The following is a 27,069-nucleotide window of genomic DNA, read 5'->3' as shown; positions in this document are numbered from 1 at the left end:
CTTATTTTGATAATTCTCTGAGAGGTAGAAAACAAATTGTTACTGTGATTATTAAATGTGTACCCTCACATTAATTTATGACTTAATTGCTCAGCATAGTCTGAACTACCCAAGAGAGCTCTGAGAGTGGCAATCTAGCTGGGAGGGCAGAGTTCACTGGGGCCTCGTTTGCATTGCTTCTTTATGCAGATCTGGATACATTGCAAGACTCATTTAGGGCTAGATGGGACAATTCCTGTGTGGTAGCCAGATTAGACACCTTAGTCACTCACACCTCAGTGTAGACGCACCCCCAGAAGTGATGAAATATTCATAGGCCACTGTTCTGACCAAATTCTCTCTTATATCTGCCTAATGTACCTGAAAATATCTTTATGGTTTGTGCTTCCCTACCCGCCTTCTGATCTTAGTACCCAGTTAGTGAGTCTGGAACACGCAGAGTTCATTTTCTTCAGGAGCTCTGTTGCTAGGCGTATCAGAAATGCTACTTAACCATAAATAAATAGAAGTATAGGAGAGTTCGAAGTGGTCCAAAAATGAAAAAAAATAGAAAACACAAGTGTTGAGCTCTCAGCAGCTGCTATTAAGTTCTGTAAAAGATTCTGCATGCTTAGCAGTTTAAGAAGCTAAACCATCAACTCAAGTGCCTAGTATGGATTTAGAAGGTTATTATAAGACATCTACTTTGCCTTGTTTGTGGTAACTGCTAATAGCAACACTTCACCAGCTTTTCAAAGCACTTTTTAAAAGTTCCATTAAGTATGGGTTAAAACAGCTTTCAAAGTTCAATTAAGCATAGGTAAAAACATTTGTACCACTCTTAGGTTACACAGAGGTACATTGAATCACAGAAGTAAATAATAAAAAAAAGAGCAAAATTCTCAGCACTAAGCTTGGACTCCTAGATTGTACTTGCATAAACTGGTTTTGCAGCAAAACCCTTCCTTTCAAATTGCCAAGCCAGATCTTCTAAAATAATTGACTCACAAGAATGGATGGAGCCATGTGGGCACAGCGCTACTAAATAGCTATATATGGCGAAATCCAGGCCCCAGTGAAGACAATAGCAAGACTTTATGGTTGGTGGAGTTAGGGTGTCATTCAGAGAAACAAAAAAATATTCTTAACCACTTTGTTACAGTTTAAGTATATTTTAAGCCTAAGCTAATTAAATTGTCCCCTTAAATTTATTAAAATTCTTAATAGTAACTGCAGAAAAGAGCAAGGAACTAGCAGCATGGAAAAAAAGAAAGTCAGAGTTGACTACATTTAGAAAAAAAAATCTAGCTTCAGCTCTGTTCAGATCTGTTTACTCCAGACGAAAGTAGATAAACATCTTATTACAAGCCTTTTTGTAAGATTTACCATTCAGATTATACCATTTGCTTTTTCTGAATAACAACATTAAAAAATAAAGGATTTTCACATGGAAACATTCTTAATGTCATTGATCTAAATTCCTTTGAAATTACTTTGTGGACTGCCTTTGTTTTCAATGGACAAACTCAGGTTTCCAGAAACTCTCTCTATGGCTTCATCTGGAAGATGCAGGGGTGAAAAAAGGTGGTAAGTAAGGCAGGATAGAGCATGCCCCCTCATGTAACCGAGCATTTCATCAGCGGGCACACCCGTTGCACTCAGGCTATGTCATGGGATACATCCCTGCATTGTCTCGGGTTTGGATTAGGGATCCTGGCTCCCTCCTGCCTCCTCCAGTGCTGTAAACAGGCATGCTTCCAGGTTAACCAAAGGAGAGAGGAAATCCGCTGCCCTGTGTGCCGCTTCTGAAGTGCCAAGGGCAGCATAGCATCCTGAAGATTGCTTTCAGGACACCCTAGAAAGGATCTGTCTTCTTGGTCTTTCTGGACTATCCAAATACCTGGATATGGTGTCTTAGCATGGTGTTCCATTTACATGGGAAAATTTGAAGAACGGTGAAGCTATTTTGCAGTAATTTGTAGATAACTTCGGCAGAGATGGATGATTAAATGGAAGATGAATTGCCTTTCAGTCACATCTATTTTCCTCTGAGATAGTCATAGGCAAAACATCTGAGTGTGGTACTGTAAACAAAGAAAGGCTGAGTATATAGGTGTCTTGAAATTCTAGAGGCGTTAAGTGGAAATTACCTCCAGTACCAAACTGAGGATGTAGTCAGTGTTATCCTTGGGGGATAACAAGGAGAGAAAAAGGTATGAAAATAACGAGTTGAATAAAGTTAAAACTAACAAAATTTTAACAGTTAGTTTTGGTTTTATCTTTTTAATTGTGTATTTTCCCATGGTAACATATCTGTTTTCTAATGAATTCCTAGAACTAGAACGACTACTAAATGTGCTTACATCCAAAAAGACCTGCACTGTAAATGGACAACTCCATAGTCACAAAAGAAGACGTTATAATATGGCAATCAGAGATATTGGAACCAGAAATATTCCAGTCAAAGGAAACCATACAAAAGCAGACTACCTGAAAGGTTATTTTGAAGATCGTGAAAAGAACACAGATTGGGACCAGGTTAATTTCTTTTTATATTATTATAGTACTGGTCACAGAATTTCAGTGATAAAAGTTCAAATTGGTTTGCAGACATTACAGTATTTCTGAGGTAAAATTTATTAGTTTCAAAAAGTCATGTAGATACTGATAAAATATATTTTTATATAGTTATATTTGTTTAAATATTGATTGGCGGAAGAACTTTATGGATGTTGAAGGTGTGATTAAAGTAGCTGGGAGGGGCTAAGGATGGTTAGCGTTAAGCAGAATCAGGTGTTTCTTCAAGACACAGAGGACTGTAGTAGCATGGCTTCAATGTTTTCACACACTTATTAGAGATTTCTTGTGCTCTTCTGTTGCTGAGCTTCTAGGGCCCCTTAAGTGACTTTGTAGAAAGAAGAGTTGTTCTGTACGAAGGAAAAAAAGTAAATTAAGGTTTCTCTGTAAGTTGTTTTTAAAAGGCTTCTGTAAACTGAAGGTTGGGCATTTCCAAACACTTTTAATAGCCATCTATAGAGTCCAGAAGCCTCCTTTAGAAAGTATAAAGTCTGTAAGACAGAACTTTAGCTACTACCCAGTATGCTCTTTGAGGGCTTTGAAGGACAGTGACTCATTGCAGGTGATTTTATCCTTATCCTAAATATTTGAAACTAAATAAATTTTGTTTATAATGATGATTAAGATGGTAACTGACTTCCATCCTTTAGACTGGAAGACGTTCCTTAGACAAAAAAGGAGACTTCAAAGTATATACTTTGTATGTATTTTGACATATACATTTGAAATATATACTTCAAATAATGTATTTCTATTGTTTTCAGTTCTTTACAATTTAAATTAACTCGAAGACAATGTTTCTTCTCCATTTAGGAGAATAAGCGATGTGCAATTGACTTTTGCTGTGTGGTCATTTTATGATGTGGAACTGAGACAAATGGCATCTGGTTAAATGCCATTCTGATAGATATTTATCTGTGTAATTTTATTGCATTCAGAATACATACTCTATCAATATGTTTATTTCTTTCCAGCTGACCACAAAAGAGAATCATGCTGATCAGCATGATGAGGCATTTAATGCGGTCTCAAAATAATTTTAAATTAAGGTCATTTTAAATGTGTTTCATATTAGTTTTAAATTATGACAGAAATCAGTAGTGATACTATCTGTACAAGAAGTAAAATTGTTCTCCAGCAATAGAATAACTTATAAAACACAGTTTTTGATTTCTTGAACTTCTGAGACTGACTGTAACTCAAAAGATAAGTGTGCAGGGGAGTTATGTCAAGTCAAACTGAGAGCCAAATATTCTGTATAGATGAAAAAAATCACAAAGAAACATCTGGAGAGAAGAGAATTCCTCTTCTGTATGAATTCCTAGTTTCTTGGGTTTATTCCATTCTTCTTCTTTCTAGCTATGTCTATTTTCTTTGACATATCATTCCATTAAAAGGCTTTGTGTTTCAGCATTGTGTTACTAATTTTGCCTCCTGTTTTCTGCGCATATCCATGATAGCCATTGTGCTCCATTAGTAACAGATGCTGCTACATATGAGGCATTGACTCGTTTATGGCTTGTGTTTGCTAACTACATTAAGATCTGTAATTTTTAGATAGGAATAATATTTTGAAACATTATCACAGAAAAAGGGTCACCGCTTTCTTTTTAAGTCACCATTGTCCCTACTGATTTAAAAAATGCATATAAACCAAGTAAGTAGCAGATGATCTAATAAGAGCAATAATATTAAGTTCCATTAAACTATGCCACAATATCTATGTATTCATTTATTATTCCTCATTAAAGAAACATGGATTTTGGAAACCAAAATCATCCATCCCTCCATCTATCCATCCATCCATCCAACCAATTTTTCGTATGAGAATATGCAAATTTGATTTACTTGTTTCTTCAGTATCATCCTCCAGGAGTACACACATAGTTGCTTTACTAATGGAGACTTAGTACTCTGCCTCCCTAAACTGGAAAAGATGCAGGTCCTCATGCCTCAAGTCTTACAAGAACATTTTACTAAATAAGCATTAAGAATTATTTTTTTTATGTGTGGGTGGACAGTTTATTTTGCAGATGAGGTCTTGCTTTTTCATTTAAAATTCCTGATAATAAAATCACATGAAAATTTACATTCATAGTAATCCTGGACCTCACCTTTTCTATCCTACTTCTCAAAACAGTGCCAACATCGAAGTCAGATCAAGTTTCACAGGGCTGTGTCCAGTTGAATTCTGAATGTCTCCAAAGATGGAGATTCCACAGTCTTTCTGGGAAACCTGTACCAGTGCTTTATTGCCCTCATTATGATTTTTTTTTTATGATAGCAAATTGGAATTTTCCCTGCTGCAACTAATACCTATTGCCTCTAATCCTCTTGCTGTACACCTCTGAGAAGACTCTGGCTTTATTTTCCCTATAACACCCATTAGATTGTTGAAGACTTAAGATAGCCCCCAACCCTTCACTTCTCCAAACTGAACAAACCCAGATCCCTCAGCCTCTCCCTGCACGTCATGTGCTGCAGTTCCCTAGCCATCTTGGTGGCCCTCCATTGGACTTCCCCCAGTTTGCCAATGTCTTTCTTGTACTTCTGGTTATTAAACTGGACATAGACCAGATGTTGACTCATATATCCTGAGTGGAAGGCAATAAATAATCTTTTTCCACTACCTGTTGGCTACACTCTTGCTAATGCAGCCCAATATGCAGTTAGCCTTCATTACCACAAGGGCACACTGGTGACTCATGTTCAAGTTGTCTGTCAGGACCCCAAAGGCTTTTTCTGTAAAGCTACCTTCCAGTCAGTTTTTCCCAGCCTTTATTCATGCATGGGCTTATTCTGTTTGAAATACGATAAATTTCTCTTTGCTGATCTTCATGAAGGTCTTGTCAGCCCATTTCTTTGGCTTGTCAAGATCCTTCCAAATAGGAGCCATGCTCGTCAGCATGTTGACTACTTGTCCCAGTTGGCTTTCATCTGTGAATGCAACAGGGTGCACTCTGTTCCATCACTCGGGTCATTGGTGAAGGCACTAAATAACATCAGTCCCTGTACTGACCAGCGAGTCATAACCAGCCACGATCTGCTGGATCGTGCTCATAACCAGCTGCTCATAACCAGCCACAATCTAGACTTCCAACTTGATACCACTTGTTGGTGTTCCCTACTTCTAGAGTCAAAACCACTGCCTAGAACAGGTGGTATATTTGATCCAGTCTTCTTCTTTTTAGAAGTTCTTACAGGAATTGCCACTAGAACTGTTATAATTGTAACTGCTCATGTTTTTACTAGAAGTTTCATCCTGGAGATGAAAAATGAATTCTTCATGAAATTTTTTTCAAAATATAAATGTTCCCAAGAGAAGGTCCTTTTTTTGACAGACTTTTTAAACAAGAACAAAAAGTAGTCGAAATTCTTCAGTACCTCTAATCATACAATTATTAAGTAAACTTTAGACCAAATTTAGACTATGTAACGCCTAGTTTGCTGACCTTAAAGTGACATGCCATAGTTAAAAGAATTAAAAAAAACAGCTTAGTTCCATATGTTACTAAAGATGCAGCACAAGGACAAATTTCACTACTGCCTTGATACAGGCAGTATCTTACATTGATAACAATATTGTTGCTATTAATGCAGTCTTACATTAACAGCTAAGAATATGATTTTTGTTAGCATTAAAATGTTTTTGTTAGCACATATGACAATAAAATATTTAGAGATATTATTGTGTCAGATCCTCATGATATTAACAGGCTTCAATAGAAATAGTGCTACTTCATCCCAAAGATTCTGGTCTTTCTGGAATATATAGTACTATTGAGTTTTAAGTGGAAAAACGAAAAAGAACTAGAAGTAATTGACGTAATTAAAGTAATTTAACCAGAAAAGAGTATATGGAAAACAAGTTTTTTCTAGGCTATATAACCCTGTGTTCTTCTAAGATTCCATATTTAACCTCAGCATTAAATGCAGGTATATGCAACATATTCAGTAACTGTATATACTTTTCTACATAGGTTTGTTTCTCTGCCAATGAACTTGTGAAGATATTTTTAAAAAATAGTTCTTCCTCCATTTCTAAGGACCACTTCAAGCAAATCAGTCCAGCTATCATTCAGCAACTATTAAGTTGTTCATGTCAGCTTCCTGACTCCAAGCAGACAAAGCTTCCACCAACAACTTTGGAAAGTATGTTATGTTGTTATCAGTAAAGTGTTGTGAAAACTCAGATAAAGGGGTGCAGGGGCTTAACTTCTGGAGACATTTCATTCATTAATAAACTTAAACCAAAACATGATGAGATTTATGCACTCTATAATTTCATAGCACACATGTCAGATAATAGTGCTATATTGAGAAGTGAGGGGATTCAATAGTCTCAATTTTATATTAGACAGAATTCTGTTTCAATGTCTAAGGTTTTAAGCTTTATTTTCTTCATTTCTTAGAGGACTGCTTGATGTAGGCATCAGGTGAGCCATGACAGGTCCTTATCAGTGGGTTGCTGGGCAGTAATGACCTATTTTGTGAAATTTCCAACAGGTTTATACTGGAATCATTATATTGCTTTTACGTATAGCCTCAAGGTTATGTTAGCTGGCATTTTATACCTTGATGTGGCAAATGCTTGCTATAGATAAGTTCTGTGTGAATGGTTTTTCACGTTGTGATATTTTACAGCAGAGAAGCTTTGGGGATACTACTGTGCGAAGAAAAACAACCAGAAAACCAGACACGTGGGCAGCAGGACTTGTGTGGTAGAGCTGGGACAAGAACAGAGCTAGAGTATAATTAGATTGTTTCCAGTTGCAGTCGTAGCCCTCACATGCCACTGCTCCCAGGGATTTCTGCCCCATCTGTTCTGCTGATTCAACTTCTGTAACCAATCCCTAGTCCACCCTATCGAAAAAGAATCTGAATCTGGTCTGACCTAAGGACTTCTTAATGTGTTTCCTGGTATTGTTTTTACTTCAAACCAGTGATATCTAGGAAGTGGTTACAAACCTAGGTGTGCTGGTGTGTTACAGGGGACATTAATTTCTGGTGGGGGATTTGGGAGCCGGGAATGAGCAAAAAGGAATGGGCATCTAACCATAATCATCTACATCTAGACCAGCACTTTTAGGCTACAAACCAATGCCTTGATACCTTTATCCCAATATCTACATGGCCGTCTCTAGATGACTAGATCTTTTAGGAGCTAGTAAGCTTTCCCCACATCCTGCTGGCCAACGATCTTTACGGAACAGCACTTTCCATCTCTAAATTCTATCTGTACTTTAAGCTACACACGTTAAGCAGATTGTGGGAATGAGCTCAGCTATCATTCCATGGTGTACAGATTAATTGAACTATGAGCGTGAATTAAAAAAAACATATTAGATAAGGGCATGGAAGGACACTCATGGATATCCCAAGAATGGTTATAGGAGAAAGAAACATACAGAACAGGAAGAATCATTATAGCTCCCTAGAAGGCAGCAGTCCTTCTTTCTTATGTTACCTCTCTTCTCATTACCGGAACACCTTGCAGTCTTTACTGCTTTTATCTTTACTATGGTACATGGATATGCCTGTTTTTCAGATGGGGAATCATGGGACAATGAAAGAAAGGAACTTACCCAGGTCATATACAAGGTTCATGGCAAATTCACAGTTGAATGAGACTCTCCCAAGTCGAAGACCATCAGCCCAATCAATAACATTTTAGTGGTCGCATACAGGCAAGAGATCTGTGTCGATGATAAAAGCTGAACTATTCAAACACAGAATGGAATTAATAAGAGCCCTTTCTGCAGCCCTTTCCCTGTGCTTTTTGGCAAAGGAAAGTTTCCATGACCACAGGGGCACTTTTGCTGGCTTGAGACAGACAAAGGACTTCATGTTTGACCTACGTGTGACCTAGTGACCTGAGCATAGGCTCATCAATTTTATTCTCAGTTCTATTTTACTGACAGACTGTGCTGTTTTGGCTAAGTCACCAAGGCCTGACCTTCCATAAATACCTACTATACCCTTGTATTTGGATGTGCAGTCTGTGAAATTTACTGTCTGATTTTATGAGGTGCTGAGCACTTGCAGTGCTATTAAAGTGTGAAACATTAAGTGACACTTTTGAGTATTTTGGCATTAGTTCCTTTATGTCTGTTTCTCATCAGTGTTTTACCTCCATTATAAGACTTTCATAAAGATTAATCAGGATTCATGTTGTGCAAAAGGTTGGAAATGTGAGCAGTGTGTAACTCTGAAGAATTATAAGAGAAAAGTTCCAAAAATCCCAGTAACCTGGGAAAAAGATGTTGGTGGTCCTGATGTAGTAACTAAAGGAGTCTATGTCCACAGCACATTTGTAAACATAATTTGGACCAAAAAGTTTATGCTTAGAGCCTAAATTAGATGCCTACATTCATCTGAGGTTTTAGGCCTTGGTTTGTTTACTGAATATGATTTGGTTAATAATGTGGTGTTGACTGTAAAGATACACAGGTGTGGCGTGTGAGGACATAGAATAACAAGCATCAAGCTGTTAAGAGAGGAAACAAATGCAGACTAGCATTCACTGTGCTGCTCTGAGTATCTCTAATCGGCACAGTCACAGTCTATCTACCTCTTTAAGGTCTGAAATTTGGAAGCATTAGACTCTATTATCTGTAAAGCCTGAAAAAAGGAATGTTTTTTAGGCTTCCAATTCTGTCATCTGTATCACACATGACTAGAAAAATCTATGTGGCACAATGAATCACTTCTCTGTGTGCTTGTACGCAGAGGTGGCAAAACATAGCCTCAAAACCAAATACAAATACAAACCAAATACTCAAGCACAAATACAAATACTGAATATTTAAAGGTGCCCTTATTTTGTTTCATTTGTTTTTCCCTACAGAGTATGGTTACAGCACTGTTGCTGTTTTACTTATTACTATTGGATCTATGTTTGGTACAACCCTCATTTTATTTAACTCCTGTCAAGAAATCTATACACTCATTTTACAGCTGTTTGTCGGTTTGGCTGTTGGGACCCTTTCTGGAGATGCATTGCTACACCTCATTCCTCAGGTAGGTAATACAAACTTTTGTGTTTCTAAAACGTTGACACATACACACGTGCACGCACACACACACACACACAGAGAAAAGTTTCATTTAAGCCTGGCTAATGCTCATCTGTTTAAAAATAAAGCTTTCCATGAAATCTGTGAACCAGCTACCCAGCGTTCCAATTACCTCTGCACTTTGTAGTTCAGAGAGATATTCCAAGTAGTAAGAAGCAGAAATCAATGAATGATGAATTCAAAGAAAATAAGATTCCTATTTTCACAATTTCACGACTTTTCAGAAAACCCACAAGTCCTGTGCAAGCTAGGTTTCTAGATGTGTATTAAACTCTTTCATGAGGCAGATTCTGTAATGCATTTTAGGAGAAATTGTTCAAAGGTTGCATGAGGCATCCCCAGTCCCCTCCGCACGTTGTTCCAGAGAACCAGGGGCTATCAGCCTAATTAATCCTGCTGCCTAGAACTCTAATAAAATGGGTGCTATGATTTTTTTCTAAATTAATAAAATAATTTTTAAGAATAGGATAGCGTGTAAAACAGAACCAAATTTTCCATTGTGTATTCATTTACTTTTGACTGAGTCTCCTCTGATATGACATAAGTGTTACGAATAGACTTCAACTGGTCATTGGAAGAGAGCTTCACGCCTTCACTTGAGATTCTGGCCAGAATGTTCTTCGTACTCACTGTATCACCTCTGGAAGCAGAACTGGGGGAGTGGTTCAAGGAAGGCAGTTCTCACTGAATGTCAAACAAATGTGTTTCTTTAAGAAACACCTTTTGAGCGTGAAAGTATTCTCCTTCACCAGTTTCAAGTGACGTATCCAGTAGCCTTTAAAGTGCTCACTTTCGGAGCAAAGGAGGGCTACCATGCTGTGCCACTGGGGATCAAATGGAAGCACACCCACCAGCAGAAAGCTTTGTGGATTATTTTCAATATGAAGTTTACATCTGAAGATGACACAAGCAACTTTTCAGACTTTAAAGATCAATATACTCCAAACAAAAGATACCAAATAACAGATATATACACAAAGGGCAATTTCATAAAACTGTCTCTAAAAATAATGTTACTTTCACCATTGAGAGATGATGAAGTGTAGCAGAGGCTCCTAATAATTCATTTCATCCATCTCCTATTCAGCTGATTAGCTCGAAACACAATTTAAATTTGAAAGAGATGGCAAAAGAAAATTTTGAGAATAAATTAAATTAACACATTATGGATTACTCGAGCAAAAATTAAAACATTGCCATTTTAAATTTTTTTACTTTATCTCTTTTTTTAGACTCTTGGTTTACATAAACATGAAGCACAAGAGGTAGAACATTTCTATGAGGGGAAAGAATATATTTGGAAACTTTTGGGAATAATTGGAGGAATTCACGGATTTTTTCTCATAGAAAAGTGTTTCTTTCTTTTGGTAACACCACGTGACCAGGTAAAGCTTGTACAATTTATCCTTTAAAAAAACTCTTTTATTTCGAGATTTTACAGGCCACAAAATGTTAAAATGATTGTGGAAAATAATTATCATTTGTCTGAGTTAAATGAAGCATTAAAAATTGCTTTCCAAAGTGCTCCTACCAGATTGACCTTCAATTTCTATTTCACTTTGCTCTATGGATTTTGTATGCTTCATGAATGTGTTCCATATATTTATGACTGAAGAAGGAAACAGTTAACTGAATGTGTTCCATAAGCGTACTTACATGGCTAGCACTGGAGCAGGTGAAGAGTATGTATCCATATGAAATAGCAATGACAGTTGTTTACTCTCGGCTCTGTTTGAACAGGAGGAAGACACAGATGTAAGCACAAGATATTTTGAAGAATGATATCTTAAAAATTCCAAATTGGTTTTGACCCCTATCCCAATAGATTTGAAAATCTAATATGTATGTTGCGGTCAGTAAAACCCAATCTTATATTAACAGTATCTCCTTGCTCACTGCCACGCTTATAGTAATTCTATTACTTTATTTCAGTGTGGCTGGTGCCTGAAAATATGATTATGCACAAGGATATAATGTAACACAAAGTGTGACGGCTCATTAAGTTTCTCAGCATGGGAGGCTATCTTAATGTCACTTAAGAAGGCTAAGCCTTTGCGTGTTCTGTTTTACAGAGAGTGTTTAATGACTGGCCTGATTTAGATACATAGCAATGAGTCCCTGTTCCCACTAACTTTGGGTCAGCCATAAGAATATTATGTGAGATTAATAGAATGAGAATATTTTGATGATGGTGATATTTTGTTTGGTTGGTAAAAAGTAGTCCTTTTTGTTACTTATTTGGAGAGAAGGCCTTTATCATCATCCCACAAATTTTTACACTTGTTCTACTGAGAACTAGATGAATTCTCAGCATTAATTTTTTTATATCCATCTCAGCTTCAAATTTTAATGTTCAGTTTTAAAACAAATTTTACCAAAGCATTATGGTCGTCACAGATTTATCTAATTCACTTTTCAGGGGTTTTTTAACCAAATAGGCATTAGGAAATGTTGATGCCAGCCAACAATCTTTTTCAATAGGTTTTGTTTTGAAAAAAAAAATAGTTCTTATAAATGGTAAACTTTCATGAAAGGCTGAGAAAGACTGCACCTGTGTTCAGTGGGTTTCAGAACTAATTGCAAAGCATCTTCATTCAGCAGGGCCTTTCTTTAGTTAATGGGCACTGGGGACATTCCCATGATCTTCCAGTGGAATCTGAATTAAATGAACATTCAGGCAGAGGCAAATCTACTTCAACCATACAGTTGGTAGGTTACCAATATGACATAATTCCCTGATTTTATATCCTTCTTTCTCTGTTCCTCAAAAAAATGAACCAAATTAATGTAATAAATCAGTATTATTTTTCAGTCTTTATTGATTTGTCCTTTATTACATGACATGATTGTCAGGAATCTCTAGATTTTGAAGTTTATAATGAGCTTTTACAGAGATTTCAAACACAGATTTTACAATAACTTTTCTTAAATGTGTGTCCGATTGATATAACAATACACTTCCTGTACTACCTTTTGCTGATAAAATTCTTGGAGATTTTCCTCCTCCCTTCTTTTTAAAAATTTATCATATGTAAGGGCAGACTGTCCCATGGGAAAAAGTTCAGGATTTTCTGCAGTGAGAGTTAAGTGCATAATTAGTGAACAGATGAAATCTTGGACTGTCCTTGGGCATTTTTCCACAGAATTGAAGAGTAACATAAACAAACTGGATATCTGGGAATGGTGCTTACCTATAAGAAGTTACATAATTTTCCATTGGTCTGTGGAGACTATCCAGACAGATATATCTTTGCAAACTAAATTGACTCATACCTTTTAGCCTGTTTTCTCTTTTTCCAACAAATCTGTTCAGTTTATGTGTAGTATCTAGATATATAGGTTCCTGGTTATTTAAATCAGAAGCTCCAGAGATCTTCTGTAACGTGAACTCCATTTTACTGAAGCAGTTGTGATGGGTAAGAGCCTCATGAGCCACTGCTAATCTCTCAAACACAGCTGGGAAACTCTCAGTTGAACGCAGAGCAAAGAGACGAGTGAAGGATGTTTAGTAATTTGTGAGCCACATCATAGCTTCCTGTTTATGATAATGAATGACCTTGTCATTCCTCTCAGCTGCAAGATCCCCCTAAAGTTACGTATAGATCACATGAACTAGCCTGGCTCAACTAGTTTGTACAAGAGCAGCCAATTTTTCAGAATCATGTGAGTAATAGTAAGACAAACACTGGTGGACTAAGAAAAGCTTATAAATCCTTCAGGTCAGTGATTAGTCTTGCAGTTTTGACTCAGAGTTCAAAGAAGTGGCATGTGAATAAATATTCTAAGAGAAGTGGAACAATTACTGGAATTCGTATGACTGGCTGCAATCATGGGAATTGAAGACTTTTATTTTTCCTTTAAAATGTAGAATTTAAAAACCAAATCCTTTCCTTCCCTCCTCATGCTTCTACAGCACATATCCCACATCACAACCAAGCTAGTACCAGCCAAGAAACATATCCTGTTTTGCAGCTAGTACACGTCTCTGCTATAGGTTTTGGAGTGGTGGCTGCTGTCCCTAACAAAGCACTCTTTCGTGCTGCTGTTGACTCTTCATTGGCTGCTATAATAGCTTTAATATGCTTTTTTGGCCAAAAAAAGGAAAGATAGTGATTATAAATTCAGTTTTTCTAGTTTCAAGCAAACAAGTTTTTTGGCTTATCTCACCCTCACACACATTTCTAATAATTTCTCTAGTTAGAAAGAAAAGCCCGAGGGAGGTAGGAAGAGAGAGAGATTCCTCATGCTCTCCCTTCTCTCCCCACAGTTGCAGTTTCTATTAATTAAACATTAGGGCTGATGCATCAAATTAACTCTCTAGGATGAGGACGAGGATACTGTCTCTTTCTTCACTTGAAATCAGGGTAAATTTCACTCGTTGCAGTGGAGTGTACTCGTGTGCCGCTATGCCCAGCCAGCGGTGCCTGATGCCGCGACAAAGCCCTAACTAAAGGCCAAGAGGCAAGGCACTGGAGGCTGTACCACCCTGAAGAAAAAAATCCTGTCTTTTGAAAGGGCGTGAAACCTACCTATGATCATCTTTTTTAGTCGTGTGTTTTCACAGAGTAACTGTGAACTCCAAAGACACTCTGGTATCTACCCATTTTTGCCTTGGAAATCCCATAGACACCCTATCCAGCAGGAAACTACAATAATCCAGTCATGACAAAATAAAAAGATACCATTTGAATTATAATGTCCTTTTTAGTTCTGCATTTGGCTCAAATTTTTGTGTATTCAAGCAGAAACATGATTTTCTTGGGTTACAACAGTGCTTATGAATGTCTTTCTTCCTACCTGAATTAGACTGTAACTTTTCTGGGCAAGGGAGATTTCTTTTTATGTGTTTCTGCAGTACCAATCACACTGCCAGTGCTCAATAAATGATTCTAATGATATCTGTGCAAATAACAGCAACTATCATTAATTCAAAAAGCTTGAATTTATTTGATATTTTCCTGTATTTATAGCAGCAGCTGGAAGAGCCCCTTAACACTGATCCATTATCTTTGCTTTTAACTAGAGAAGCCCAGAAGATTCTGAGTCTGCTGAAGCTCCTCCAGAGAGTAAGGCGATCAGCAAAGAAAGTTAGTATCAATAAAAAGACTAGACAAGTAACAAGAAAAGTCTTCAGACCTGAGATGGAATTGAAAGTGTGAAGCTGGCTTAGCTCCGCGTTTGCTATGTGCTACCTCACCACATCTGATGGTGCTTGGCTAATTTAATCTCTGCTTAAAGACCTTTCCAGATGCCAACCCAGTAACTGTGAAGTTCATCAATCTTATACTGTCCATGCTTTAGTGTTTGTTTACTCACTCTTGCAAACCATTTTTCTAAAGCCTTTGCTTAAAGGGAAATATTCAAAATTTAATACAAACCAGATTTTTATAATTGTAAACTTTGCTTGGGCTTTTATTTCTGAAGGTAGTGAAATGATTGTTTTGTTGGCTCACTAGACTAATATAATTCTACTTCCTTCTTCTCTTACACAGTAAAGCAATAGCCTCTTTAAACCAGTAATGATTTATTACATGTATGGAATTGTGGGCTCATGATGGCTCTCAGTTTTAGGATAATCTGTTTTATTCAGAGAGCTTCAAAGTAATTCCTATCTTCTCTGTTTTGTTGCTGCTTAGTCCAAAAAATGGGAAAATAGACCATAAATCAAACTCTGCCTTTGACTGTACTTGTGTGACCTTGGTGAATTTAGTAGAGTTGCAGTCATTCAACTGAGGGAATAACATTTTAATTGAAATCAGTTTATTTACTATAATCAACTCCCCTTTATTTTGCGATCTCAGATCTCGGGTCATCAGTTTGATTGAATTTGATTTTATTGATTTAATGTCATTATCTTCTTCTAGGTTTTTAGTATTCTTCTCTGTTCTTGTGGACTTCATTTCCATTTCTGAGGCATTTGAAATCTGGATTTCCGTTTCTTCAGTCTCACCTATCTAGCAGTACACAATCCAGTGCCAGTTTCAGTGTGACTACCTAGTCTATCTCTAGATGTTTCCATTCTGTTCAGTCATCACTATCTGCTAAGCACAAACAAATTTCTAGTGATTTCAGTGTTATTGGTTCCAAATAACTAAATTTCATGTATAACTAAATTTGGGATAATTTCTCAGTAATGATGTTCTTTGTTTGGTTCCATTTTTTTCCTCATACTTCCGTTTTACCTCTATATTAGAAATCAGTACGTGAAACCATAGTAGGGAAGGGGGGTTGTTTTGTTTTAGGGTGTTTTTGAGAATACATATTTTCAAAAGTTTGTATTGTTACAGTTCTTATGAATAGCTAAATGCATAAACATACCTGGGGGCCTTGATACTGAGCTAAACTTTTAGGTGTTGTTTTCCCAAAATGGAGTGGAATGTGCAGCTCTGAGGCAGAAGCCTGCCATCTCCAGAAATGCCAGACTTCACTGTAAACGCATGTCAAGTAGGACTGCAAGAGTCGCCTTAGATAGCCAGTGAGTAACTCAGAAAGCAAGAAGCTACTGGAAGAAAAAGATGTCTCACTGGCCCTCTCCTCATTTATCCACACTTGTTCTATCAATATCTGAAAAGATCAAACAGTAGCATTTTATATTTAGTATGCTCAATGAGACTTAATATTAACTAGAAATATTTTTGCTGTATGAGTAATGAAAACATTGGAAAAAAGATCTTTTTATGGATAAATGTTTGCTTTAAACTCTTATTCAAAGCTTAAAAAGCGTAATCTATGGTGGGAGTGCTGCACCCATTAGCTTTATGAAAATTAGGGAATAGAATTTGCTACGAGTTCCGATCCCCTATTTAAGCAGAGAAAATTATCAAGGATAAATGTAGAGTTGTTTAAGAAGCGGTTTTGTAGAAATAGTTAGGGTAATAAGTTAACAGTTAATAGTTACTGTTGCAGCAATATAATGTGGTGAGATAATTGCTAGTAACAAAGTTGCTTTAAAATAGGCTGAAAGTAAATTAAGATAAACATTCAGATTTGTTTATATACGCATCTTCTTAACTTTCAGTCAAGTAAGTTCACAAAGCTTACATTTGCAATTGCTCCATAATGTTAACCTGATCCCTATGTTGTATTATAGACAACACGCTGGAGTGAGTTCCAGTAACCATGGTATATCTTCTTCAACAATCAGATACTTGAATAAAACAGAATAATAATATCTCAGGGCAGGCCATGATTTCATCCTCGTCAGTGCTTATTACAAATCACAAACTTAATGTAATGCAGCAATCCATTATTTCTATGTAATTCACGCTCTGCACTATTGGCTATAAACTGCCCATAGTGTTTAGAAAGAGCTGTGCAAACTGGGGACATCCACGTCTGGCTCCATAAGCTGGCAGGAAAATCTAACAAGCCTGCCAATTTTTCTGAACCCGCAGAGCTCCCAGGCAACTAGGGAGGATTTTCTGAATACAGTTGTTAGGCTTTAATGTGCTGTGTGTTTTTTTTTATAATAGTCTGAAGACTTCGGTTCTAGCCAGTTTCTGTAAGAAAAACATCTCCCCCATCACTATAAAATGGTCATCTCTGGAAAAACATTACTGAAGTGAAACCTTGTAATAGCTATATTCAGACTGTTCTGTGCAGCTCCACGTCAGCTCCTTAGACTGTCATATTATGCCTGTGTGGGGCCAACAGAAGTCAGGAAAATACATGATGTTTAGGGCCCAAATCACGACCCTGCTTCTTCAGGCATAAATGCAACCCTTTGCAAAGTGTTCTGTCCGTACTGTGTAGAGGGAAGCTGGATGAGTTTCCTGAGAGGCATTAGAAGGTCCTGCTTGTAAGACTGTGGATAAAATGGGTGGAAAAAAGTACAGGATAGGGGAGCCAATTATAGGTTGCTAAGCCTAGACATTGAGCCTGTGTGTGGAGCCTCATTGCTACTTGAAGAGATAAAATCCCTCCCCATGAATCCATTCAGCATGCTACAGGGCTGTCTGGGTTACAGGCTGGACGGAGAGACTGTCCCTAATCCCCTAGCTTGATTTCAATGCTTTTATCACTAGTAGGACCTTTCCTCTCATGTCAGGTATCTGATCATGAACATCCAATGTACTGTTCCACACTAAAGCAAGGTCACAAAACAATATGGGAAAGAAAAACAGCCGTCTGCATCCATGAGTGATGCTGCAGACAGGCGTACTATCAGCATAACGGCCATTAAGTGATTGGAACAAAAGTTGGAAATGAGCATGCTGTAACGCTGTCCTGATAGTGATGCTCTGAGGCTTGTTGCCTTTCATCGCTATCTTTTGCTGTAATACAATCTCATAAAAAACAGACCCTGAAAATATTACTCAGCAGTAACATGCTTTACAGTATTAAAATGATCAGCTGCATGAGACTAAATATTCGTCTTCATTATAGCTGGGCAATTCCGTGAGTGATGGTGGAAAAACTCCCACCTTGTAAGGAAAAAAAGCCATCTAGAATGCAAGAAAACTTGTGTGAATTTCAGCAACCAAGGAAATATTGATGAAAACCTTTAGGACATATATCATGAGCCTGGAGTCAAACTGAACTCTAAGTTTTTGTCTAATAGTTGAGCCAGTAAAAATAAAGAGGCTATTTCCTGCTATTTGCATCTCTGAATTATTCTACAACCTATTTTTTGTTTCACGTGTATTGAAAGAAGTATAATAACAAAGACAAAACAGATAAACACTGTTGTCCTCTGCTTATTATGACTTTTCATAATGTTGTATGTGAAAAACCCCAAATAATTTGTAACATAGCAAAAATTACAGTATCTGTTTGTGTTCAAACTTCTGGGCTTTTTTGTTGTTCGTTTGTTTGTTTGTTTTTTCCTAGGTAAGAAAATTAGCTTGTTAGCAATAATGGTTCTGGTGGGTGACAGTCTTCACAATTTTGCTGATGGCTTGGTAATAGGAGCAGCATTCTCGTCCTCAACAGAAACAGGTGTGACAACGACTATTGCTATTTTATGCCACGAAGTTCCTCACGAAATGGGTAAGAAATATATATGTGTAATTTTCCTGATTGGCTTTGTAGTTCCAAGTTTCCCAAATAATTCTTTCCTGTATGACATTAGTGGGAATTCTTCTTGCTTATATCATCATGAACTATAACATTAATGTGTGAGATGGATATATGAAGAGGCTGTTTTCTTGTCTTTCCCCTTCACAAAAAGGAGGGGAGGCTTCTGTCCCCTTTATTGGATGCAATCCCATCTCACCTTCTCCAAATGTAAATGCCATCAGGTCAAGAGTGACCTGTTATTCTCATGTGTACAGACACAAAAATAGTAAGCTGTGAGCAAGAGCCATGTGTGCATAATGGGCATGCCTGGCACAACGGGCTGTCCAAGAGTTTGAATATGCGGCAGAGCCATTGAACAATGTAGTCCTTATGCTACCCTCATTCCTGCTGCTAATCAAGAATAACAAGATCATAAAAGAAGATATATGGCCCATTTTACTAGCGGACAGGACAGGAAGATCATTCTATTGAACGTTGCCCTCAGTTATCTCCTTGTGGTCTTAAATGACTGAAGATTTCATGTGCTGTCTCTGTAGAAAACTTCCCCAAACAAAAGGGTGGGATGGCGAATTGCTGTAAAACTGGTAACTCTTGTTTGCATAGCAAAGAAATTACCAAAATACTGAACAGTTAACTCCAAAGACAGACCTTCTTAATTCTGGGGCAGTAGTGCCCCAGTGTCAAAGTGGCATTTCTACACCCACAGAGGAGAATTTTTAAAATCTTTTGCCGTGGACCTGTTATGAAATCATTTATTTCAGAAGAAAAATCTGTGATGGGATTCTGGTGTACAATTTACCAAAGTTGATTAGGTCTGAAATCAGTGGAATTAAACTCAACCTGGAATCAGACTGGCATAGGATTTTCTGACTTGCAGCACCTGTAAAACACTCAAAGACCATGCTGCAAATATACTCACGTGATTTGAACTGGCACGTTCCCAGTCGAGAAAGATTTAGAAACTCTGGGAAAGCATGTGACTTCACTTTTTCGTGTATCCAAGTTGGAAATGTCACAGAACATCGAGAACTAACAGAAAGCCACTCCTGTATACTGTATGCTATCTTTAGGAACAGCTAAACAAATACAAGTCAATATGGGTTTTTTGGTTTTGTTTTTTTTCACACAGGATGAGTTTATAACTAATTCTACAGAAATCTAAGGGCAATCTTCCATCATTCGCTATCTTTGTGCATATCTTAATTTTTTTCCTTCATGTTTTATTACCAAGAGTCTTACAAATATATTATCATCTAAATAATAAATTTTCTGTCTTTTTCTCTGGGCAGGAGATTTTGCTGTGCTGCTAAGTACAGGGGTCCCCACGAAGATTGCAATTTTGATGAATTTTATAAGTGCGCTAACAGCATTCTTAGGACTTTATATTGGCCTTTCTGTATCAACTGACCCATGCATTCAAAACTGGATTTTTACTGTTACAGCTGGAATGTTCTTGTATTTATCTTTAGCAGAAATGGTGAGAACTTCAGTCTATTGTTCTATTTTTCTTTTAACATAGCCACATCACAGATGAGTGTCCAACAAATGCAAGTGGATGAAATTGGAGGGCAAAAGAGTTCATAGGCTTCTTGGGAAGAGCATGTTGTCTGCCCTGTGTGTGTACAGTGCTTAGAACAACAGTCTGGCTTTGTTTCGTGTCACTGCCATGCTAGGTGTAATTAGTAATAAAAAGGTGAAATAAAGGCCATTAAAGGGTAATATATGAGAAAGGCATAAAGGACTTTTAAAGGGGAAAGGTAAACAATATATTTTTTAGACCTGATAGAGTTACTTAGTACAACATAAAGAAACATTTGAACCTGCAGGGTTTTTTAAAATCTTGAAGAAGTTGGTTACTTTTTTTTTACTGCCCTTTTCTTTATATATTTTTCATCCATTGTTTCAACATGAATTTGCTGTTTCTGAACTAAAATGCAAGATGCTTATCCTGTGCTCTTCCTGGCCAGCCTTTCTATCTCAGAGAGGTTTGGATGAACTCCTAAGCAATTAAAAACCCATCAGATATTACCTCAACTTTTTCATATTTGCCCAACATTTTTCATACTCCCAGTTGAATAGCAATGATCTGACCATAGGAAAATAAAGTGTGAAGATATACAGTAGGAGGAAGGTCTAAGGACTGTGGAAGAATGTGGTGGAATCATAACTCACGCAGATGCCTCAGGCTACATCATTTATTGAAGAGTTAACTAACTGTTACACTTGTAACAATGCAGAACTTAATTACCTTGCCAGCTTTGTCACATGGCTCTTTAACCAACCTGTGTTAATGTGAAGTTGCTTGCAAGCTTCTGAACAAAGATGGAATATTTTGAGTGACTAGACCAAGAGGGAAAAAAAAGGAGGTCTGTCTCTTCATAAATTATTACTGTGTTTTTCCTAAGCTTGGCTGTCTCTCTGTTGTGTTCACTACCACCCCCCACCTCATGCCTGAGATATCATTTACCAGATTCAAGCATAATACTTTAAACCTGATATGCCATGCCAGTATTATAACCTATTTAAAAATCTACTTGTAATAATTGACCGTAGACGTTGGGTGTATTTTAGTCTATTTTTGTTATTGTAACAAAAGTGAAGTGAACATAAAGTGCTCCTAAGAGCTTATGAGGGAACTGCCTAAGGATTGTGGATGTGTCAACAGTCCTGACTGAGGTGCTAAATAACAGACAAGAACACTGTGTACCAAGCTGCATCTTGTTCTGACACAAAGAAATTTGGAAGTGAGGCTGCCTACCTACTCAATAGACATGGTTTTACTAATGCGGCTATGAATGATTTAGGCATATTTTTCCTTCAGTGTAGGGTCAGCATCTGTCAGGGATCCACAAGGCTCCTAGAACAACACCATGTTTTTCCCGGAGTCTTCAAAGCAATGTGCCAGCTGTAAATCCCAAGAGATGACACAGTTCCAGGCAGAGACAGGGACGTTTTCCCTTGTTCTCAGCTTGTCACCATAATCTTGTTCTCTATGTGAAGAGGAGAAAGAAGGGAGAGAGGGGGGAGGATCTTACTTCTCTCACCTCTCTTTTATTAATAGGATTCCAATCAGTCTTTCTCTGCATTTTGTCAAAAGAACTGCCATTGGGTTGCTCACCTATGTTTGTCAGAAGTGCAAATGTGAATATCACAGGAATTATTTTATTTTTTAAAATATTCCTGTAGCACTGCAGGAATCTATAGAGCTGAAAAGTTTCATATGTTTGTATAGTACATCTCAAAAGAAAATCAGCCATGCTTTATGTATTTTTCAACTTTCTGCACAGAAACAACTTCTATTCTCTGCTGCATTCTCACCTACAAACAGCAATCATCAGTGTTCCTGCCAATGGTGTACAAATACTTAATGGTGTACAAAGCTTGACTATAATTTTCAGTATTTGTTTCATGGGCTTTCACATATTCATGTGCTTGTCAGAGCAGCAGTGAAATAAGAGAGCAGCAGTTAAATAAAACTGAACAGCCTCACTGGTTTCTGCATTGAGGAACACGGAGGTGCATGAGGTGGAGGTTCATTGACAGGACAGCACTGTGAGACTGCCGCCGCAGTCAAGGTTGCACAAAATTACTGTGGTTAATTAAAGGTTTTTCATTTCTACAAATGGCATTCTAGCTCCATTGACAAGCAGAGTAGACTAATCATTTTAGAAATCTGAGGAAAAGGACAGAAGATAAAATTATTTATATCCTTCATCATTTTTCACCAAGGAATTCTGCAAAACTTCATCTTCCCAGTAACTGGGGAAGGTGGATGGGAGAAGTATTTTGTCCTGTAAATGTGTATGCACAGGTGTAATATTGCAACATAAATTGTTTGTTGCTTCAGGATATGCATGTGAGTAAACGTCTGTAATATTGTGGGTTTAGTTGTTGTTTACCAAATTAAATCCCCTGAAAAACAGCTTTTTATGAGCAGTATAATGAGATTTTTTTGTACTTGATATCTGTTTAGAGGTCATAAGTATACTCATAACTTTGCACTATTTCCACAGATCTTTTAATTAATAACATAGCTTTTCTTTGACATACCTGTAATCTGAATTGCCACTTGAGACACCAATATATGGAATGGAACAGACCAACTCACTCCTAATGAATAGTTTCTTTGACAAAACATGTCCCCTTTTCCTCCTGGGAAACAAACTTGAAAATCCTGTATCAGCCTCTTAAATGAGAATCTATGAAGTAATCATTATGGATAAATGTTGATGAAATCACATGCATTGTATTAAACCCCAAGGACTGGGACATCGTTTCTGAGTGATTGTACAGATCATAGTGGTTCCTGACCAGAAAGACTTACTGTCTAATTTGAAAGGAGTGAGATAGAAGCAAGAAAGACAATAAGGATATCAAGAAATAGGAGCTAGCCAATCACTCCCCGAGGGAACTAACTGACGTTTCCTCTGACTAACCTTAAAAATCTTTCCAGTTTTGGAGATAAAGTGACTTATTGGGCTGTTGCAGTGCAGCAGTCATGCCATATACGCCCCAGCTCGGTAGAACTCTTGTTTAGCCAGCACATGGTTGAGAGCCCTTCATGCCTTCTTTCAGCCTGCTGCTCCCTAATTCTTTATATCTTTTGTGTGCTCATGATGAAAACATGAGCTGGAGTTGGAACAGAGTAGTCCCTTGATTAACAGTAACTCTTTGCCTCCAACAGACTTCAAGCATTAGTAAGTGCAATGGCATTCAACAGCTTGGATGTGGTGCTATCTTCCCTTAATTTGTGAAGTGTTTTGCATCTACCAGTTGCATAGGCTTATGCTTCCCAAACACAAGCATTTCTCGGCTGTACCACACACATTTGTGTCTAGGCGAGTTCAGAGAGAGAGTTGAGGAACCATAGCTGGTACTGTGTCAGCAATCAACTTATTTGCAAAGAGCTAAGCAGGGATGTCACACTAGGTAAGGCTATAGAAATGGCCTGTGCACTTGATAACATGCCCGTAGGCTAGGTGGAGGAGTAGAGATCTGCATTGGACATAGGAAGGGTACTACCTGCTGAGAACTCCTTTTTAAAAATTTCTTAGGAACCTACTGTGCATGTGTGTAACTCATAAATTGGCACTGACAGTGACAAGAGAAAATACTAGCTTGTGCACTGGGAGGGGAAAAAGTTTCCTCTTTAGAGAACTTGTTCACTCATGTGCTGGGGAGGAGGAAATAACAGCCTGATTATAAGGATAAATTAGAAAGACCAAAGGTCTAGGCTGGAACCCTGGATTCAGGCCTAGGTCTTAACTAACAGTTTTTACTTCTATGCAAAACAAAACCCACATGCTCTGAACACTTACAAGCTGTCAGTTCAGATTTTGATTTACATCAGAACTTTGAGGTGTTTACATTGGCTTTAGATTAAATGTTTCTGATGATCTTTAAATACAAATTAAGTATAACTACATGAGTTTCTAAGACGTGAATTTGTACCATAATTTAAACCACTGCCTAGTCGTTACGAAGATCCAGGACCTTTGGGTTTGCCTGTTATTTTTATGCAAAACTGTAAAGTGGAGGCAGATATTTCCCTACAGTTTCCTTTTGGGCCCATGCCAAGTTCCAGAGAAAGAAGCGTGCAGGAGAAGCAGACCCAGAAACCTGTCTCTGACGGGGGAAGGACAAGCATAGCAAATAGATGTAAACATACCCTGTTAGCCTCCTTGGTCAGCACCACTCCACTGTCTCCCAGTGGCTGATGCTGTTACAGCTCCTGCGAGGAGGCTCTGCGGAGCAGAGGAAATAAGGCGCTTCATTCAAGCTCGGGCTGTAAGTGGAGCAGGAAGGCAACGCGATGGGAGAGTGCCAGGACCTCTCGCTCTTGTTTTCAAGTTCACAACAAATAGGCAAAAAAATCCCAACCAAACCCAAAGGTCAGTACCAGGCCATTGCTCTACATTTATTTCCAAAGTTGATGTGAACGTATCAGCAGTCATTAGTGTCTCCCCTGCTGTCTATAATACATAAAGTATAAATACTAAGACAGTTTGAGCCTGAGACATCATTTTCACAGGCTCTGTTGAGACATACCTTCTGTTTAAAACTTTGATACAAGAGACCATGTAGGGTGGAAGGTCAATGTAAGTAGCTTTTAATATGATTATAAACAGCTGCTGCTCCCTTACTTGATTTAAAACTCACAGAGAAAAATATTAAACGTAATTTTTTCAAGCATATTTTAAAAATCCTGTTTTCTATTTGTATGTTTACTAAAGCCTGAGTAAATAAGAGTGTTGCCAGTTATTTCAGTAAGAGCAGGATTGACCCTATATATAGTCCTGAAACAAAAAACCTCAAACTAGTTTATTCCCACAAAAGGGAATCACTAATTTTACTAAATAAGCATTTCCTTACAGGCAGCTGTATTAAATTACTAAAAACTATTGAGAAGTTAACAGATTTTGGAATGTCATTTATAATTCTTGTCTGTACTAGTAAAAGAACCAAAATGGGTAGAATTTGATTAATTTAAATATTTCACTGTCAAGATTGGCATTGTTACAATGTACAGAACATGCTACAGATTAATAGCTATATTCAGAAACTCAGCATTTTGAAAGTTTTTTTAATGAAGTTTGCCTTGTTTTCCCATAAGACTTTTTTTCCCAGAGATTAATATATCTGGCTCTCATTCTGGTGTCTTATTCTTTTTTTAGCTTCCTGAAATGACTCATATTCAGACACGGCGACCCTGGTTGATGTTTCTCCTACAGAACCTTGGATTACTATTAGGCTGGCTTTGCCTCTTACTTTTGGCTATATATGAACAGAAAATTAAAATATAAGTTTTCTGGTGGAAATCTTGAAGTACCACTTATGACAGTGGATAGCATTATTCATAATTTTGTCATGTCTGCTCTAGTGATATATAAATTAAGTTGCTGGGATTTTTATATCTGAACAGTAGATAACTATTTCACTATATTAACTTATTGTTCAGATTTTGTAATTTTTTTTGTAAACATGAATGTTTAGAATTATGTTTTGTTTGTTACTGAGTTTACCAGATCCCATGTTCAAACTCACAGGAGCTTTTGATTAGTGTTTATTGAGACTGTTCTAGTTGAATGCTCTAAGTGATCTCTGCCAGGCTGATTGAAGAAAAGAATAAAACACTTTTATATGCAATAATTAAAGTGGACTAACCATATCTGAATAATTTGAAGCAGAAAAGTTTGTTGCCTCTTAGTACAAAGAATAAATGTATTTCTATAAAACTAGAAAGTATAGCAAAACTAAACTGTTAAATGGCATCATACAACAATCTCAATATCTGCATTATCCAATTTGTCAACATAAAGATCCTCGGTAGTCATATCTTACTGGTCCACTGTGGCAGGTAAAAAATGAGAAGTGTAAATGTTGAAGTTTATGATCTAGCAATCTGAGAATGTCCTTTTATGACTGTAATATCGTTTCTCATACGTGTGATGGAATCTGTGACAGTCAAGCATTGGACTATAATAACTGTCAGAGTAACCACCTTCTGCATTATCCCACCTCTGATGGTTGCTCATAGCAAGTGCTTATGAATAATTATAAGGAATATGTTTAAATTGTTTTTCCCTGCTATCCCTTCCAGGCTCCTCAAATCAAGGGATTCCTTGAGCCAGATGTTGCTTCTGAGCCATCACGTTTAATAAACACCAATAGTGCCTTCCAGTCAGCAATTAGCTTGTTCATAGAAATGTGACGTGCGTTGTGGAAAGAGCCGTTTCAGTTGTCTAAAGTGCATGTAGCTGTGCTCTCTCAGGGCCTCACTGCAACTCCTGCTGTCTTGAGTGACTTTTGTGTAATTAGTCCTCTTGATTTCAAGGGAATTCTGCCTAAGTTAAAGATGACTCATTTAATTTAGTATTGCAGAATCAAGCCTGAAACAAATATACAAATTCTGCCCTGATGCTGAGGTGCTGAGCAACTTCCAGGAGGTACTGAGCAACACTCAACTGTGCAATTTCTGCTACTTACACGCTATCAATTTTTGGTGTAAGGACTCCCCCCTACCTAATTTATATTTTTGTATGAGAATTGAGATGCATGCTTTCTCCCTCCTCTAATGAACTGTGGAAATAGAGAGCAAGTTACAGAACACACATATATTCTTTATGCAGCAAGTGGATATTTTCTTTTCCTTGTCTTATTCAAGCTTGAAGTATGGCTACATTACGACACAATATGACTGTCTCACAATGTGTCCTGTGTTTATTTGACAGCTCCTAGGGAAGGTACAATTACTCTCATACTACAGAGGGGAACAGAGTCTACTCTCCTAGAGCAGTCAGTCCTCAGAGGCTTCATAGGCACCATGCTACCTTAGCAGCAACATTTAAAGTGAAAACAATTCTGAATTTCATTGTTCAGAATAGCCCAGATTCATGGGCTTGTGGACCCCTAGTCATCC

At 37.5% G+C, this 27,069-nt stretch overlaps 1 protein-coding gene across 1 annotated transcript in view; it reads left to right on the top strand.

The window, feature by feature from the left end:
- The window catches only part of SLC39A12 (solute carrier family 39 member 12), a 32,774-nt gene extending 7,321 nt beyond the window's left edge, over positions 1-25,453 (top strand). Inside the window, exons 4-12 of the mRNA XM_075495521.1 lie at positions 2,315-2,517; positions 6,537-6,708; positions 9,404-9,576; positions 10,865-11,017; positions 12,231-12,341; positions 14,656-14,719; positions 18,462-18,620; positions 19,940-20,127; positions 25,325-25,453. Coding sequence (XP_075351636.1) covers positions 2,315-2,517; positions 6,537-6,708; positions 9,404-9,576; positions 10,865-11,017; positions 12,231-12,341; positions 14,656-14,719; positions 18,462-18,620; positions 19,940-20,127; positions 25,325-25,453 — 1,352 coding nt within the window. The remainder of the gene's footprint in view (positions 1-2,314; positions 2,518-6,536; positions 6,709-9,403; positions 9,577-10,864; positions 11,018-12,230; positions 12,342-14,655; positions 14,720-18,461; positions 18,621-19,939; positions 20,128-25,324) is intronic.
- The last annotated feature ends 1,616 nt before the right edge of the window (positions 25,454-27,069 follow it).

This window comes from Mycteria americana, chromosome 2 (assembly GCF_035582795.1).
Source record: "Mycteria americana isolate JAX WOST 10 ecotype Jacksonville Zoo and Gardens chromosome 2, USCA_MyAme_1.0, whole genome shotgun sequence".
NCBI lineage: Eukaryota > Metazoa > Chordata > Aves > Ciconiiformes > Ciconiidae > Mycteria > Mycteria americana.
Note: the sequence above shows the minus strand (reverse complement) of the source record. Positions and strands in the feature narration are given on the sequence as shown.